This window comes from Pantherophis guttatus, chromosome 7 (genome assembly GCF_059756535.1).
Source record: "Pantherophis guttatus breed Tessera chromosome 7, ASM5975653v1, whole genome shotgun sequence".
NCBI classification, from domain to species: domain Eukaryota; kingdom Metazoa; phylum Chordata; class Lepidosauria; order Squamata; family Colubridae; genus Pantherophis; species Pantherophis guttatus.
The window spans coordinates 62,070,096-62,086,170 of record NC_142069.1 but is presented as its reverse complement, the minus strand read 5'-3'; the positions used below and the strand labels follow the sequence as shown (position 1 = coordinate 62,086,170).

At 45.4% G+C, this 16,075-nt stretch overlaps 1 protein-coding gene across 1 annotated transcript; it reads right to left on the bottom strand.

Moving 5' to 3' along the window:
* Positions 1-14,399: 14,399 nt before the first annotated feature.
* LOC148112888 (protein LDOC1-like) lies at positions 14,400-14,786 on the bottom strand. The gene has a single exon (XM_087874321.1). The coding sequence runs from the start codon at positions 14,784-14,786 to the stop codon at positions 14,400-14,402; it is 387 nt and encodes a 128-aa protein (XP_087730447.1).
* Positions 14,787-16,075: the final 1,289 nt, after the last annotated feature.

Genomic DNA, 16,075 nt, shown 5'->3' with positions numbered 1-16,075 from the left:
CCAGTTGGACCCAGCAGTTGGCCTGCGCAGGCTTGGTGGGTGTGGTCCACACATTGCAGGCTCGGAAAAGAGATGAAGTTCTGGGACCAATAGATCTGCGGGTCATGTGTCCTGAGCCAAGCCAAGCCCAAACCACGGAAAATGTAGGCCGGAGGTAACATAAAACTGATGGCCTCCTCATGAGACCCGATGGTCAGGTGCAAGGGTTGCATGGTGGCTGTAATAGGTCCAGACAGAAGCACCTAGCCATCAATGGTCTCCACGAGCATGGGAGGATCCACTGGAAACTGAGGGATTGCAAATTTGGCTGCAAACGCCGCATCCATAAAGTTAGTTGTAGCTCCAGAGTCCACCAAGGTGTGAGCTGGAATCCCCTGCAGAATATTGGACAGGAAGACTTTTGCTGCAAAAATCAAGTGCCGGGGGGTCCAGGCTCCACGTCCACTGGGCGTGCCTTGGTATTGGTGCACGCCCAACCCAGGGTCTCCCCTAGATTGGGCTCAGGGCGTTTCCCGATGGGGTTTTCTGTGGCTTTGGGGCAGACCCAGGAGCCAACTCCCCACATCGCTTCTTTGAGCAAGAAGCGGCCATGTGCCCGGGTTCCCCGCAAAACAAGCACAACCCTCCTGATCATTGTCTATTTTTCTCGGCCTCTGACAGACGGGGTCTGGCTGTGCCTATTTCCATGGGCTCCTCCCATAGTGACGGGGTCTCACGCCTGACTGGAACCACATGGGTCTCCTGGCAGGCATGGCGACTGCTCTGTATCTGCAACTGGGCATCAATCCTAAAGCCCAGATGTACCAGCGGGTTTAGGGTAGGAGGGAAATCAACCTGGACTACTCATCCTGCAACTCCTCCAATAAGCCATCCTGGAACGTGTCCATGAGGGCCGCCGCATTCCAGGCCGAATCTTGGCTAAGAGCCGAAACTCACTGACATATTCCGGCTTCAGGGTCTTCATGTCACTGCGTTTTTGTATTTACCAGCTGAGCTCTCATTTCTGGACTGTCAGACTTTCTGTAGCTTGCCAACTTCTTATCAGTAAGCTACGTGTATCCGCATCCACATTCCATTCCACACTCACACTTTTCTTTGTTCTCTTGCCAGAAGTCCGGCTGCTGAGAAGCAGCTGGCACGAACTTTATTTTCAAAATGTAACCAATTAGATCAGTTAGTTGTTTTATTTCCTTTATAACAAATAAATGAGTTTTCTTAGAAAATATCTTTGGGTTTTGTTTTCTTAAAGTATACTTGCAAAGAAAAGTCTCGATCCACCCCTCGTAATCAGGTGCGATTATCCCAAAAGCAGAATGGGATTAATCAATGCCCTGACATCTGGTAGCAGAGGGCGGTCGAAATTTATGGCTTTTTCCTTGTTTGTTACTTTTGATGATAAGCGCATAGGCAATTAGTTTTTAGCTACTGAGGTACGCTAATTATTTTTGCTAAGATGCCGAAACAGAAGAAAAAGGGAAAAATGAAGCCCAGAGCTTTATCCTCTTCGGATGAAGAGCAGGAGATAGAAAGACCCTCAAGATTTCAGCCCCTTGCTACAGCCACACACCTGGAACTAGAAGCCGTGGGAGAAGTAACAGATGAAATGCTCTTAAAAAGGCATCAGGAGAGAGATAACAGAGAAACTGCTTTTGAAGATAATGTGCTACAACTGAGGTCAGTAGCATCTCCTTCTGAATATGCATGCTCTCAAACAGTCCTCCCAGAGCCTTCTGATATTGTAACGCTTGGTGCAAGGCCAAAGTTTTTACAAACGGCAAAGCCTTTTTACTCCCACGCAGAGAGAGAAATAATTCATTATTCTCCTCGCACCCTTGAGCTCACTCTGGATGAGCTGGCTATGAAAGCCTATTGTGACCGTATAAAATTCTATGAACAGGAGCTATCCCAGGCAAAAATGGCTATATCTATGCTTGAGCAAGATAAGGGAGAATCTCGTGACTTCAAATTCTCTAAAAGCGTCATTTTGGCTTCTTCTTCAGAGCCAAAGACACACCCCCTGGTGGATTTTGTGTCAGGCCAATCAGAACAGAGAACTGTGCACATGTCACATTTGTCACATGATGATCACTCCTACTCTAAAGTTCCAAGTGCCACGTATACAGAGAGATTAGCTGAGCTGCCCGAAACAAAAGGTGCAGCAACATCTGCTGGCGAAAGTAATTTACTAGAGAAAGCTGAAAGGCAACGTAGTCTACATGAACATTTTGAATTATTACAGCAGACCCTGGCAAACCTGTCTCTAACTCATTCAGAGATTCAGGCTGTAATCCCACAAGTGTCTCCACAGGCCCAAACTCAAGCACCCCCTGGTGGTGCTGGTGTCCTTTTAGATGGAACACAACAAAGCTTAATGCAGCAAAGGCAAATGACTGCATCTCCAGCAGGTCATGCTAATATTGCAGCTCAAGCACAAATGGCAGCTGGAACACAGCAGATTCCAGTGCAACAGCCTCAACCACAAATGCATGCACACGTGCCTCCAGCTGTACAACCAGGGCCAGCTCCTGGTCCACCACAAGCACAGCAAATACCACAGGTATTTTTACCAGCACAGCCAGCACCTCAAATGCACATTCCTCAACAGGCATTTTCTATTGCTCCACTAGCTGGTGAGTCCAAATTAAAGATGTCAGGACAGAATTATAAGGCCTGGGTCAGTGAGATTGGATTGCTACTTCGCAGAGAAGGCACTCACTGTATGGTTTTTAACCCCCCTGCTCAGCCTTGGTCCCCTGCAATAAGAGACTTAGAGATTAAAGCTTGCACAACATTATTGATGTCCATGGATACTGAACTGCAGGTTACTTTTTCACCTGATGCAACAGCCCAACAAATTTGGGCCCAATTGGAAAATTGCTACAGGCCTGTTTCAATTGAATCTTCATGTTTGCTCATGTCTCAATTCCATGGTTCGAGATTGAAACCTGGTGAACAAATTGGAGGACATTTGACCAAACTGAAAGGACTGAGAAGAGAATTGAGAGAAAGAGGCTATAACATTGATGATATTCAAATGATCAGCATTATTATTAATTCTTTGAACTATGAATGGAAAGATTCCATTACAAAGATTAACCAAGTCGCTATTGCTCAATGCACAGTGGACAATGTATGCAGACTTTTAATTGAAGAAGAAGCACTCATGTTAGCCATGCCACACTTGAGAGGACCACCCGCATCAAGAGCTCCAGCTAGGCGCCCCTTCCGAGGAAGGACCTACACTCCAAGGATGCCAAGATGCTACATCTGTGATCGTGTGGGACATGCCACCCGGGATTGTCCCCAATGAGTTCCAGCTCCCGTCACGTACCAGCCCAGAGGAATAGACTTCAGAGGCAGAGGCAGAGGCGGAAGACAAGGTTGTCGTGGTCCCCGGCGTGATCCACAAACTCCACTCGCCACATTGGCTTTAACCAATGATCCACAACCTCAACCAGAGTACGACAGACGACTCCTGTGGACTTTGGACAGTGGTGCAGCTTTACTTGTTATCTACAGAAAGGAACTTTTCACAGAGATGCACGAGCCTGAACCTGAACTATGTGAACTTTATTCCTTTTCAAATCATCCTTGTCAGGTCAAAGGAAAAGGAACTGTTTATGTTGAAGAGCTCGATGCATTCATTCCTGATGTTTATTATATACCAACAGCAAATAGTAATTTGCTTAGTCAGAGTCACTTGTCTAGGGCATTAAAGTTCCAGGTTCACCACCTTGAAAATGCAAGTTACATAGTTAAAGATGGAGATATTGTTGCTGGAACCATATTAATTGGTGGTGTTTATACTTAAAGCCAAAGCCTAAACCGCAAACACAGGCAAGTATACAAACTCCAAAAAGGGAGAGCACAGGCCCAGAGAGAGATGCTCCAGAGAGAGATCCTGTTGCTGCTCCAAAGGCTCCTAAAGCCAACAAAAAGAAAATTGGGAAACAGGTTGCTCAGAGCAAGCCTGAGGTTCCTCATAAAACTGTTAATGTTGAGAATTCTCTAACCTTTGCATTCCAGGTGTATCCATAAATGGCATAGAAGATTGGGGCATGCCAGTTTCCGTGTTCTTAGGAAGATGCCGGAGTTCACAAAAGGTTTGGATCTAAAGGGGTGTAAGGTGTTTTTGGATTGTGCTGTATGCAAAAAGGCCAAATCCAAAGCAGCAGCCATTCCCAAACGCGCTACACGCCTGTCAACACGCATTTTTGATTTGGTTCACACTGACATAGTTGGTCCTTTTCCGCCATCATTTGGTGGTAGAAAATAGTTTCTAACAATTGTTGATAATTACTCTAGATATGGATATGTATATCCTATGAAAGAAAAATCTGAGACTTTTCAGATCTTTAAAGACTTTGCAGCCCTTGTTTTTACCCAACACCAAGTTCGCATCACCAGAATCCACAGTGATCATGGTGCCAAGTTCATGTCTCAGCGTTTCCAGGACTGGATGAGTAAGAATGGAATTCTTCATCAGACTTCAGCCTCTTACACAGCGGCTCATAATGGGGTCGTACAATGAAGACAAGGGATACTGCAAACTATGATGCGTTGTCTCCTAGAAGACTCCAACCTTGATATGATATACTGGGGTGAAGCTATAAAATATGCAAATTACATTGTCAACCATACTTGGAGCAGTGTAATAAATGAGACTCCTTTCTTCATGTTGTATGGCTACAAGCCCGACCTTAAAAACATCCATATTTTTGGTTCATATGCTATGGTGAACATTCCCTTAGCTCAAAGAAGAAAAGGAGATCCGGCAGCAAAGAGACTGAGATTTATGGGTATTGATGATAATTCAAAATGGAGCAAATTTATTGACTCTGAACATGTAATTGTGATTTCCCAATCTGCCAATTTTGAGGAAGATGTTGACTGGTCCAGGATTCATTCCAATGATCCTGGAGTTTATTTTCCCGGAGATGATACTGTTGATGCCACGCAGATTGATGATCAAGATTCCACTGGTTCTTCTCAACCCAATGTTCCATTTTAGCAAGCTGTGGATGCTGATGCTAGTGACGAAAGTGAGGATGAGGACGAAGCAGAAGAAGACTGGACTGTTGTTCCGAGATGTTCCAAGAGGGCCACAAAAGGAATCCCTCCACAACGATATTCTTGGCAACTGACAAAAGTACCCTTGCCTTTGATTTGCAATGTTACACTTCCACCTGATAATTTCACACAAATCAAGCAGCTTCCTGCTTCAGAGCAAGACAAATGGTATGAAGCAATGCAGGTTGAAATGGACAGTCTAAAGAAACTTAAAGTGTTTACACCTGCAAAACCTCCAGCAAACAAAAAGGTCTACAGAATTAAAAAGAAGCCAAATGGTGAGTCATTGTACAAGGCCAGACTTGTAGCTCAGGGTTTCGCTCAACGTTATCCTGAGGACTACACAAATACCTATTCACCGACAGTTCGAACTGAGAGTGTAAAAATTGCTTTAGCAACTGCAACTATCCTTGGTTTAGAAGTTTTCCATTCGATGTTGACACAGCTTATCTGCATGCAGACCTAGATGAAGAGATCTACGTGAGAAGTGCTCCAGGATTCCGACAGCAAGAAGGGGATACCTGGTTTCTAAACAAAAGTCTTTATGGTCTGAAACTGAAATGTAGTGGTTTCCAATGAGCCAGGCAACTCCAAGTGACTTCAACTCTCTTTATTCCATGTTAAAAGCAAGTAGAAAAAGGCTAGAACAAGCTTACTTAACCAGGAACAGACCAAGAATATATATTGTTAAGGCTGCTGCTACAGGCTGGCCACTGGGTGGAGTAATTGGCCAACAAAGCTGATTGGACCTAAAACCCCAGCCCCCTATTGGTAGGATCAAAGAACCACCAGCTGGGGCCGCTGCAACCCGGAAGCACAGCCAAGCCGATCCCAAGACACAACACTCCTCCCCTCTAACTGCGAATTGCCCCGCAGACATAGTCTTTGAGGTGTATGGGCAACCGCTGTTCTCGGCATGACCTGAGTGGCAAGATCTTTTCTGGGGAGGCACCCCCCCCAGTGGTAGCTGGAATTTTGGCCACTAGGGGTTCCACGATCACATCCGCCGGGCCCATCTCCGGCTGAAAACGACTAGCCTCCAAATTAGTGGGGGTCTCCAACCTTGCCGGTTCTTGCTCCAACCCTTCCGGGCTGGGTGGGGCAAGTTCCCGCTGTGGCTCTGGGAGGTACGGGTACTCCAACACTTCTGTCTCCTCCTCTGGAGGGATTTTGCTCCACCTCAACTGATTGATATGACGTCCCCAGATGGCCCCCTGCTCTGTGGAAACCTCATATGAGGTGGGCCCCTTGACCCGTACCACGTGGCCAGGCATCCAAACTGGGCCGATGCCATGGTTCTGATCATATACTGGGTCCCCGGGGAAGAACCCCCTAGGTGCTCCTCTTTCCTCTGTGTTGGGCCTTAGAAGGGGTGCCCTGTCGGGATGGAGCCTATCTAATAAGGTGGTAAGCCTACGCCCCATAAGCAGCTCGGCAGGACTATAACCCGTCGCTGTGCAGGGGGTGGTATGCTGTGCAATTAAAAATTGGGCTAAACGATGTTGTAAATCCCCATCCCCCAATCGCTTAAGCCCCTCCTTGGCTGTACACACCATACGTTCGACCTGACCATTCGTAGCAGGATGGAACGGCACCGACCGTATGTGTCGGATGCCGTACTTCCGAGTAAACTCTAAGAACTCCCTTGACGTGAAAGCTGTACCATTGTCTGACACAAGTGTATCAGGCAACCCAAAAGTGGCAAACAGCTTTCTCAAAGCTCTAACCGTAATGGCCGTGGACGTGGTGGAAATGGTGACAACTTCTAACCATTTCGAGTGGGAATCCACCACTATGAGGAACATTTGTCCCCGTACTGGCCCAGCAAAATCTACATGGAGACGGGACCATGGTTTCCGGGTGTCCTCCCATGTCTGCCCTGGGGCCCGGGGAGGGGCTGGATGTGACTCCTGGCAGGGCCCACAACCCCGAACCCACGTCTCAATTTCTTTATTTATCTTAGGCCACCACACATAACTTCGGGCAAGGGCCTTCATTCGCACCACCCCGGGATGTGCTTCATGCAGCGCTTCCATAACTCGTTTGCGTAGTGGGGGTGGAACCACCACCCTGCATCCCCACAACAAACACACCTTGTGCACTGATAGCTCCCCCGCTTCTCAACATATGCCGTAAACTCTGGACCCAGCTTGGCCTCCGGCCACCCCCTCCCCACTCAGTCCAAGACCCGGGAGATGACTCGGTCCCTAGATGAATATTTTGCAATGTCCTTGGCGTGGAGGGGCGCGTCTGGGAGGTCCTCCAGGAGCATTATGGCATGAGCCGGGGCGGGGTCAGGCCCACTCTCTGGTAATGGAAGGCGACTCAGCGCATCAGCATGCCCCATGGCTTTGCCCTTCCGATATACTGAGTATACTGAGTACTGATACCCAGTCAGAAATATGGACCACATAAGAACCCGGGGTGAGAGTACCTGTGGCATCTGGCGATCGGGTGCGAAAAGTCCCAACAATGGCTTATGATCAGTTAAGATGGTGAAGGGCCTGCCGTAAAGGAAATCATGGAACTTTTTTACCCCCTTTACTATAGCTAGGCCCTCCTTATCTATTTGGGCATAGTTCCGTTCAGCTGCCGAGAAGGTCTGTGAAAAATAAGCTACCGGAACCTCCTTCCCATTCGGCAACACATGGCCCAAAACGGCCCCTACCCCCATAAGGGGACGCATCACATGCTAAAACCACCGGAAGCGACTCATCAAAATTGGCCAACACGTTGTTAGAAATCAATAAGTTCTTGGCCGCCTGGAACACTGCTTCCTGCCGCGGGCCCCAAGTCCACTTGGCCTGCTTGTCCAGGAGTCTATGAAGGGGTTCCGTGACCGCCGCCTTGTGAGGTAGAAAAGCATGATAAAAGTTTAAAAGGCCAAGGAATGCTTGCAATTCTGCCTTACTCGTGGGGGCAGGTGCATTGCAGATTGCCCGTACCTTCTCCGGTGCCGGGTGGATACCACTGGCGTCAACCGTAAACCCCAGAAAGTCTACTCGCTCTACCCCCAAAAGGCATTTTTCCCGTTTAACTTTCAGCCCTGCCGCCTGAAACCTTTGCAACACAGCTCGTAGTCGGACGACGAATTCTGACAACGTCGGGGTGGAGATTAGCACGTCATCGAAAAAGGGCGTTACTCCCGGCAACCCTTTCAAAAGTGAGTCCATTAGATCCCGGGTGCGACACTAACCCCGAATTGTAGTCTTTTCACCCTAAAAGCACCTCTGTGTGTAACGATCGTCTGTGCATCGGCCGTCGCCTCGTCGACATGCAGCTGTGGATATGCCTGGGCCAAGTCCAGCTTGCCAAAGACTTTAGCCCCCGCTAACGTGGCCAAGACGTGTTGTACGACCGGAACTGGATAGGCGTGGTCAGGCAATGCCTTATTGAGGGTGCATTTATAATCCCCACAGAGGCGGACCGCCCCATCCGGCCTCACTGGGGTCACAATTGGGGTTTCCCAAGACCCGTGAGGAACCACTTCCAAGACCCCTTGGGCGATCCAACTCAGCGTTGATCTTAGGCTTCAAAGCAAGGGGGACCCGGCGTGCCTTAAGTTTGATGGGCCTAACAGCCGGGTCCAACTGAAGGGAGATTGGAGGGCCATTATATAACCCCAACGAGCCATCAAATACGGTCGAAAACTCCGTGCAGACCTTTACCAAGTCCGGGTCTGCGGTTCTAATCATGTTCACCCCGGTCACCTCAATGCCTAGAGGGCCCATCCAATTCCTGCCTAATAAGCTTGTATACCGCCCTTCAGTTATAAACAATTCGAGGTTCTGTCGGACCCCCTTGAATCCAACCTCGAATGTTCCAACCCCCTTCAACGCTATGGGATTTTTCTGGAAGTCTCTTAACTTGAATGGGGGGGCTTCAAGTGAGGACAACTTTCTGGGGCAGATGCTCCGGAGTGTTTTAGCCGAAATAATGGACACGGGGGATCCCATGTCCAAGAACATGGGACACGCTGTGCCCTCAATGTTAACTACTACCCTGATGGAACTCGGGGCTTCTGAGCTAAGGCTGTATACTTGCAAGAGATCATACTGAGGCCGGGCTGCGTCCACTTCGACGTTCGCCATTTGTCTCCGTCGCGGGCTCCGGCTCTCTTCTCGACCCCCCTTAGCTCAACATGTGCGGGCGATGTGTCCCAACTTCCCACATTGCCGACACTTAGCGTCCCGGAACCGGCAAGTCCTCCGTAGATGATCCCCGCCACAGCTGCCGCATTGATGTCCAATGGCCTCCGACGCGTTGTTCCGAGCCGTCCCTCCGCTGGGCCAAGGGGCACTCCTACGCCTCATCAATCGCACGTCCTCCCTTCCCAAGTCGGAATCCTCTTCGGGGCTCTCCTGATGAAACCCCACCCAACTGGGTGTCGGCATGGTTCCCCCCTTCCGGGCCTCTGGGACCGTCTCCTCAGCCGCGATGGCAATGGCCAGGGCATCTTCCATCTTAAGATCTTTTTTTGAACAAAATTTCCTCAACAACTTCTTGTCCGTCTGTCCACATATAAACTGGTTAAATAAAGCCTCATTCAAGTCATTAAATTCACACCAGTGAGCCAATTTACGCAACTCTGCCAAAAATGTTGTGGCTGGCTCGGCAACCAAACGCCTACAATTAAAAAAACTCTACCCGCCAAGACACCAACGTTGGTTTAGGTGCTAAATGGGCCGTGATAACGCCCACCAGGTCAGAGTAAGAGAGCTGATCCACTTTTCTTGGGTGCACAAGGCTCACCGCTAGCCCACACAAGTCATTTCCGCAGCAATTCAGGAACCAGTCTTGCCATGCACCCTCATCGATAATGCCATAGCACCGGAAAAAGGACTCCAGCCGCGCTTGGCATATTTCCTTTTTTTTTTTTTATTGAAAAGTTTTATGAAAAATACAAACATTTTCACCCCCCCACCCTTCCCCCCTCAACCCCCCCTCCCCTTCCCACCCTCCCTTCCCCTCCCTCCCCCCACCCCCCTCCCTAGACTTCCCAGAACGAGCACAGGATATAGCATTCACAAACCAAGAACTAAAATGTGCTAACAAATTATTACATTTCATATTCTCCCTAGGTCCTTAACTCCTTATAACTCAGAAAAAACAAACATAAACTACTTAATATTATTTCATTCATAAGCTATATGAATCTTCTTATTCGGATACTTCTTCTGTATGTAATCAATCCATTTTCTCCATTCCGATATATATCTCTCATTTGAATGGTCTTTAAGGTATGATGAAATTTTTGCCATTTCCGCCAAATGCACAACTTTTAATGTCCATTCCTCAATAGTAGGTGGATCTTCCTTCTTCCAGTACTGTGCCACCAGTAATCTGGCAGCTGTTATTAAGTTCAAAACCAGCTTAGTCTCTATTACAGTACAATCTGTAACTATTCCCAACAGAAAAAACTGTGGTGTAAATTTAATTTTTTTCTTCAAAATATTTTGAATAATCCACCATATTTTTATCCAAAAAGCCTTAATCTTTTTACATGTCCACCATATATGAAAATATGTAGCATCTTCATACTCACATCGCCAACACTTGGGTTGTAAATTTGGATACATACAAGCTAGTTTTTTTGGGTCTAAATGCCATCTATAAAACATTTTGTAAAAATTCTCCCTTAAATTTTGTGCTTGTGTAAATCTTACATTTCTAACCCATATCTTTTCCCATGTTTCCATCATTATTGGTTCACCTACATTTTGTGCCCATTTTATCATACAATCCTTGACTAACTCTGTTTCTGAATCTATTTCCAGTAATGCATTGTACAACCTTTTTATGTGCATTTGACCTTCATCTCTTATTTGCTTTATCAAATTCTCATCCTGCTGCAAAATACCAATTTTTTGATCTTCTCTCCATCTGGCCAGCAGCTGTCCATATTGAAACCAAGTCTTAATAATCCCTTCTTCTTTTAGTTGTTCCATGGATTTTAACTGTAGTCTGACTCCTTCCTTATAAAGGAGTTCCTTATATGTAATCTTATCTTGCTTTTGCTCTAAATTTATGTTCTCTATCGCGTGTCTGGGTACTGTCCATATTGGTAACCTATCATTTAGTTTATATTTGTACTTTTTCCAGACACGCAATAGAGCATTTCTTAATATATGACTTTTAAAAGTCTTATCTACTTTCTTATCATACACTAAGTAAGCATGCCAGCCATAAACCAAACCATATCCTTCAATATTCAATATCTTTTCTTCCATTAAGTTTATCCAATCTGTGATTGCTGAGAGGGCAGCAGCTTCATAGTACAATCTTAAATTGGGCATCTTAAGACCACCTCTTTCTCTAGTATCTTGCAATATCTTTTGTTTAACTCGTGGTTTCTTCCCTGCCCACACAAATTTGTTTATGCCCTTCTGCCATTCCTTCAAGTTCTCATCTTTTTTAAGTATAGGTATCATTTGAAAAAGAAATAGAAATTTTGGTAAAATATTCATTTTTACAGCGGCTATCCTTCCCAGCAAAGACAGTTGTAGTTTTTTCCAGTTGTCCAACTCTTTCTGTATTTTATGCCATAATGGTTCATAGTTGTACTGATATAATTTCGTATTTGCAGTCATAATATAAACCCCCAAATATTTAACCTTCTTAACTACTTCAAATCCTGTTAACCTTTCTATCTCTTCTTTTTGGCTCCTAACCATATTTTTAGCAGCTATCCTTCCCAGCAAAGACAGTTTTTACTAAAACTAATAGAAAGGATGCAATTTGGAGAACAATTTGTACAATCTATTAAGGCAATATATCAAAAACAAACAGCGCAAATAATAGTTAATGGTGGTTTAACAGATGTTTTTAACATAGAAAAAGGAACAAGGCAAGGCTATCCCTTGTCCCCGTTATTGTTTATTTTGACGCTGGAAATTTTATTAAACAAGATACGCAAGATGAATACAATTAAGGGAATTAAAATTAGACAGCATGAATACAAGGTACGAGCATTTGCGGATGACCTGGTTGTTACCTTAACCCAACCGGTACAATCGATTACAGCCTTGATGGATATAACCTGCTTATACGGACAAGTATCTGGTTTTAAAATAAATGCAGCTAAAACAAAAATAATAGCTAAAAATATGGTTAGGAGCCAAAAAGAAGAGATAGAAAGGTTAACAGGATTTGAAGTAGTTAAGAAGGTTAAATATCTGGGGGTCTATATTATGACTGCAAATACGAAATTATATCAGTATAACTATGAACCATTATGGCACAAAATACAGAAAGAGTTGGACAACTGGAAAAAACTACAACTGTCTTTGCTTGGCATATTTCCCACGTATCCGGGCGGCGTATGTCAAACTCCAACAATGCCGCCGCACCAGCCAACCCCAACTGGGGGGACGGGATGGCAAGGGCACCTGCATGCAAGGTGGCAGATGTACCGATGTTGCTGGAAGTGCTCATAGTCCCCCTCGAGGAGCTCATGGCCTTCAGCCTGGAGCAACTGCCGGCTCTGAATTGCTGGATGCGTGGGCCGGTGCAGCGTGGTCTCGTGCTGAGCTGTGATGCCATGCAACGCTGAAGAAGCCGCTTCCTTCAGCATCCCACCTTCGTCGCCAGTGAAATGTAGTGGGTTCCAATGAGCCAGGCAACTCCAAGTGACTTCAACTCTCTTTATTCCATGTTAAAAGCAAGTAGAAAAAGGCTAGAACAAGCTTACTTAACCAGGAACAGACCAAGAATATATATTGTTAAGGCTGCTGCTACAGGCTGGCCACTGGGTGGAGTAATTGGCCAACAAAGCTGATTGGACCTAAAACCCCGGCCCCCTATTGGTAGGATCAAAGAACCACCAGCTGGGGCCGCTGCAACCCGGAAGCACAGCCAAGCCGATCCCAAGACACAACGCTGAAACAATCTGGTTTAATGTGGTATTTATGTCTTACTGACAAACTAAATTCAATGGGCTTTATTAAGTCCAAAACTTATGAGTGCGTGTTCACAAAAAGATCAAACAATGCATATGAGATAGTTCTTGTTTATGTTGATGATATTGTTTATAGTGGCAAATGAGTGAAATTTTTGCCAAAGCTTTGCAGAGATACTTCACATTGAAATCATTAGGTCATATTAGCACTTATTTAGGTGTTCAGATTGAAAAAAACACAGAAGGGGTTTAATCTTTCACAAGTGGATAAAATTGAACAAATTTTGCATCATTGCAACATGAAAGATACTAACACAACAAAGACACCCATGCAAACAGATTTTCATAACTTGAAGAAAGTCCTGAGTTTGAGGATCAAACACTTTATCGTTCAGTTATTGGGTCACTGTTATACATTAGTAGTTGGACCAGACCCGACATTGCACTTAGTGTTAATCTCTTATCTCGACACGTAGGTAAGGCAAAACAGTTTCATTGGACATGTATTAAGAAATTATTGTTAGAACCAACACATACTGATTATGCAGAATTATGTTGTTATGCAGATTCTGATTGGGCAAGTGATAAGAAATCATGTAAAAGTACTTCAGGTTATATGATGTTCTTAAATGGATGTCCTGTTTATTGGCAAGTAGGTAAACAGAATTTTGTTTCTTGTTCATCTACTGAAACTGAATATGCTTGTGTTTCAGATGCATGTAATTCTCTAACTTGGTTTGATGCTTTAGTCACAGATATCTGGACACACCCGATCAGACCGACTACAGTGATGGAAGACAATGAATTGGTGGTTTATATTTCTGAATCACATTTCACAGGTTCTAGGTCCAGACACATTGACATCCGTTATCAAAACATAAAACATTTAATGAAAAAAGGTTTTGTTAAAATGCAGTATGTATCTACACATGATCAAATTGCTGATATGCTCAACAAACCACTTCCAGCAGGTCAACACGAGTATCTGCGTAAGAAGATGTGCCTTATTTGATGATGTACCTGATATTCGCTCAACTGGCAAAAGAAGGGGATATCACTGCGTTTTTGTATTTACCAGCTGAGCTCTCATTTCTGGACTGTCAGACTTCCGGTAGCTTGCCAACTTCTTATCAGTAAGCTATGTGTATCCGCATCCACATTCCATTCCACACTCACACTTTTCTTTGTTCTCTTGCCAGAAGTCCGGCTGCTGAGAAGCAGCTGGCACGAACTTTATTTTCAAACTGTAACCAATTAGATCAGTTAGGTGTTTTATTTTCTTTATAACAAATAAATGAGTTTTCTTAGAAAATATCTTCGGGTTTTGTTTTCTTAAAGTATACTTGCAAGGAAAAGTCTTGATCCACCCCTCGTAATCAGGTGCAATTATCCCAAAAGCAGAATGGAATTAATCAATGCCCTGACACTTCAGTCATCTGGTGGCTGTCTGTGTTTTGATGGGGTCCTTGTACATAAGTCTCAGATTTTCATAAAACCCCCTGAAATCATCCAAGAGAGAACTAGCCTGGATCAGCAGGGGCGTAGCACAATGAGCTGCAGAGCTGGAGAGCAGGCTGAGTACAAACCCCACTTTATCCTGGTCAGTGGGGAAGTTCTCTGTTCTCAGGCTGATAAAAAGCTGGCATTGTCCCATAAAAGCAGGAAACATGGCTTGAGTGCCATCAAACTTGTCTGGCATGGTAATATGATCTTTTCTACAGAGAGGGAGAGAAGCTGTAGCTTGGAGCTGAGCCATCTGTGCAGCTAACAAAGCTACTTGCTGCTGCAGCTGCGCGTTCTCAGCACGGAGCTGTTCCATTGTGATAGAGGTTTGTTGATAATTATCCTCGTTGGGTCGGAAAACAAACTGTTGTGACCCAGGCCCAAGTAGGTAGTAGTTGACACAAACAGTTCCAAAACAAACAGACTTTATTAGAACAGCTGAGAATTAATTTATTCTCAGTGTAGTCAAAACTAAATTTAAACAAATTCTTCATAACACAAATTCTTCAGTCTAATCACCTTGGTATAATTAGGCAAACTGCCAAAGGTTTCTCTTGGCAAAAGTTCAGAAGCAGAAGACGCCAACAAGAGATAAGTGCAGGAAGACAAGAACAAGTCTATCAATGTTGTTTTCCGATAAAGAGCCAAAGAGCCGTTGCTGGTCTTTTAAACCTTATGGGAGGGGCCAATCATCTCTTGGCCCTACTCCCAAGTCATCCTCTTTGCTGTAGCTGCTCTTGCCTTCTGGCAGCTCTTCTCATATGTGCACTAAGAACAGGCTCCTCTTGTTCCTCTGCCTCTCTACTGTCAGCCTCTGGAGGCTCCAGAGTCCGCACCTCACTCCCCGATGGCCCTGGCCCCATCTCTGCCTTCGACGCAGAGCCCTCATCCGGGCCTTCCCCAGCCTCCAGGACTGTCCCATGTTCTTCCTCAGCCTCATCGCTGTCTGACTCCACTGCCAGCTCTGCAGGCTGCTGGCGGACCACAACACAGACGGCAGGTTCTGTTCCCTTGAGCATTGAATCTCCTATCACCAACACTCGCCTTTTTTTTCCTATGGAGGTTTATGGTGTTTTTCTATCTATCACATTTGGTGGTGCCATGACTCTAAAATTGTGGGACATTTCGGGTTCGTAAAAACATTTGGTCAAATGACAGTTTTGTAGAACTCCCTGAGAGCTCAGGAAATTCAGTGATCTGAGTCATAACGGACCTATTCTCCAAACAAGTACATTTTGTATCCTGCCAAAAGATCCCATCCTCCTGGTAGAAGAGGCAAGGGATGCCTATAAAAAGCAAGCAGAAAAAAATGCATGAAACTAAGGGCTGTAATGTAGGAGATCAGGTGTATTTAGTTACCAAGTATTTGCAATCCAGGCAAACCTTGAAAAACTGCAGTCTGCTGAAACCTGAGGCACTCTCCCCCCCTGTGCCCATTGCCACCACCTCCATCTGAACCTCTTATGATCGAAGGGGAGTAGCATTCCTGCAAACACCATGGGAAGATCTAGTACCTGGTGGTATGGAAAGACTTTCCTCTTCCGAAACAGAGTGGGTGGACCTTAAACATGTTAAAGCCACCAACTCCTTAAACAGTTCCACAAT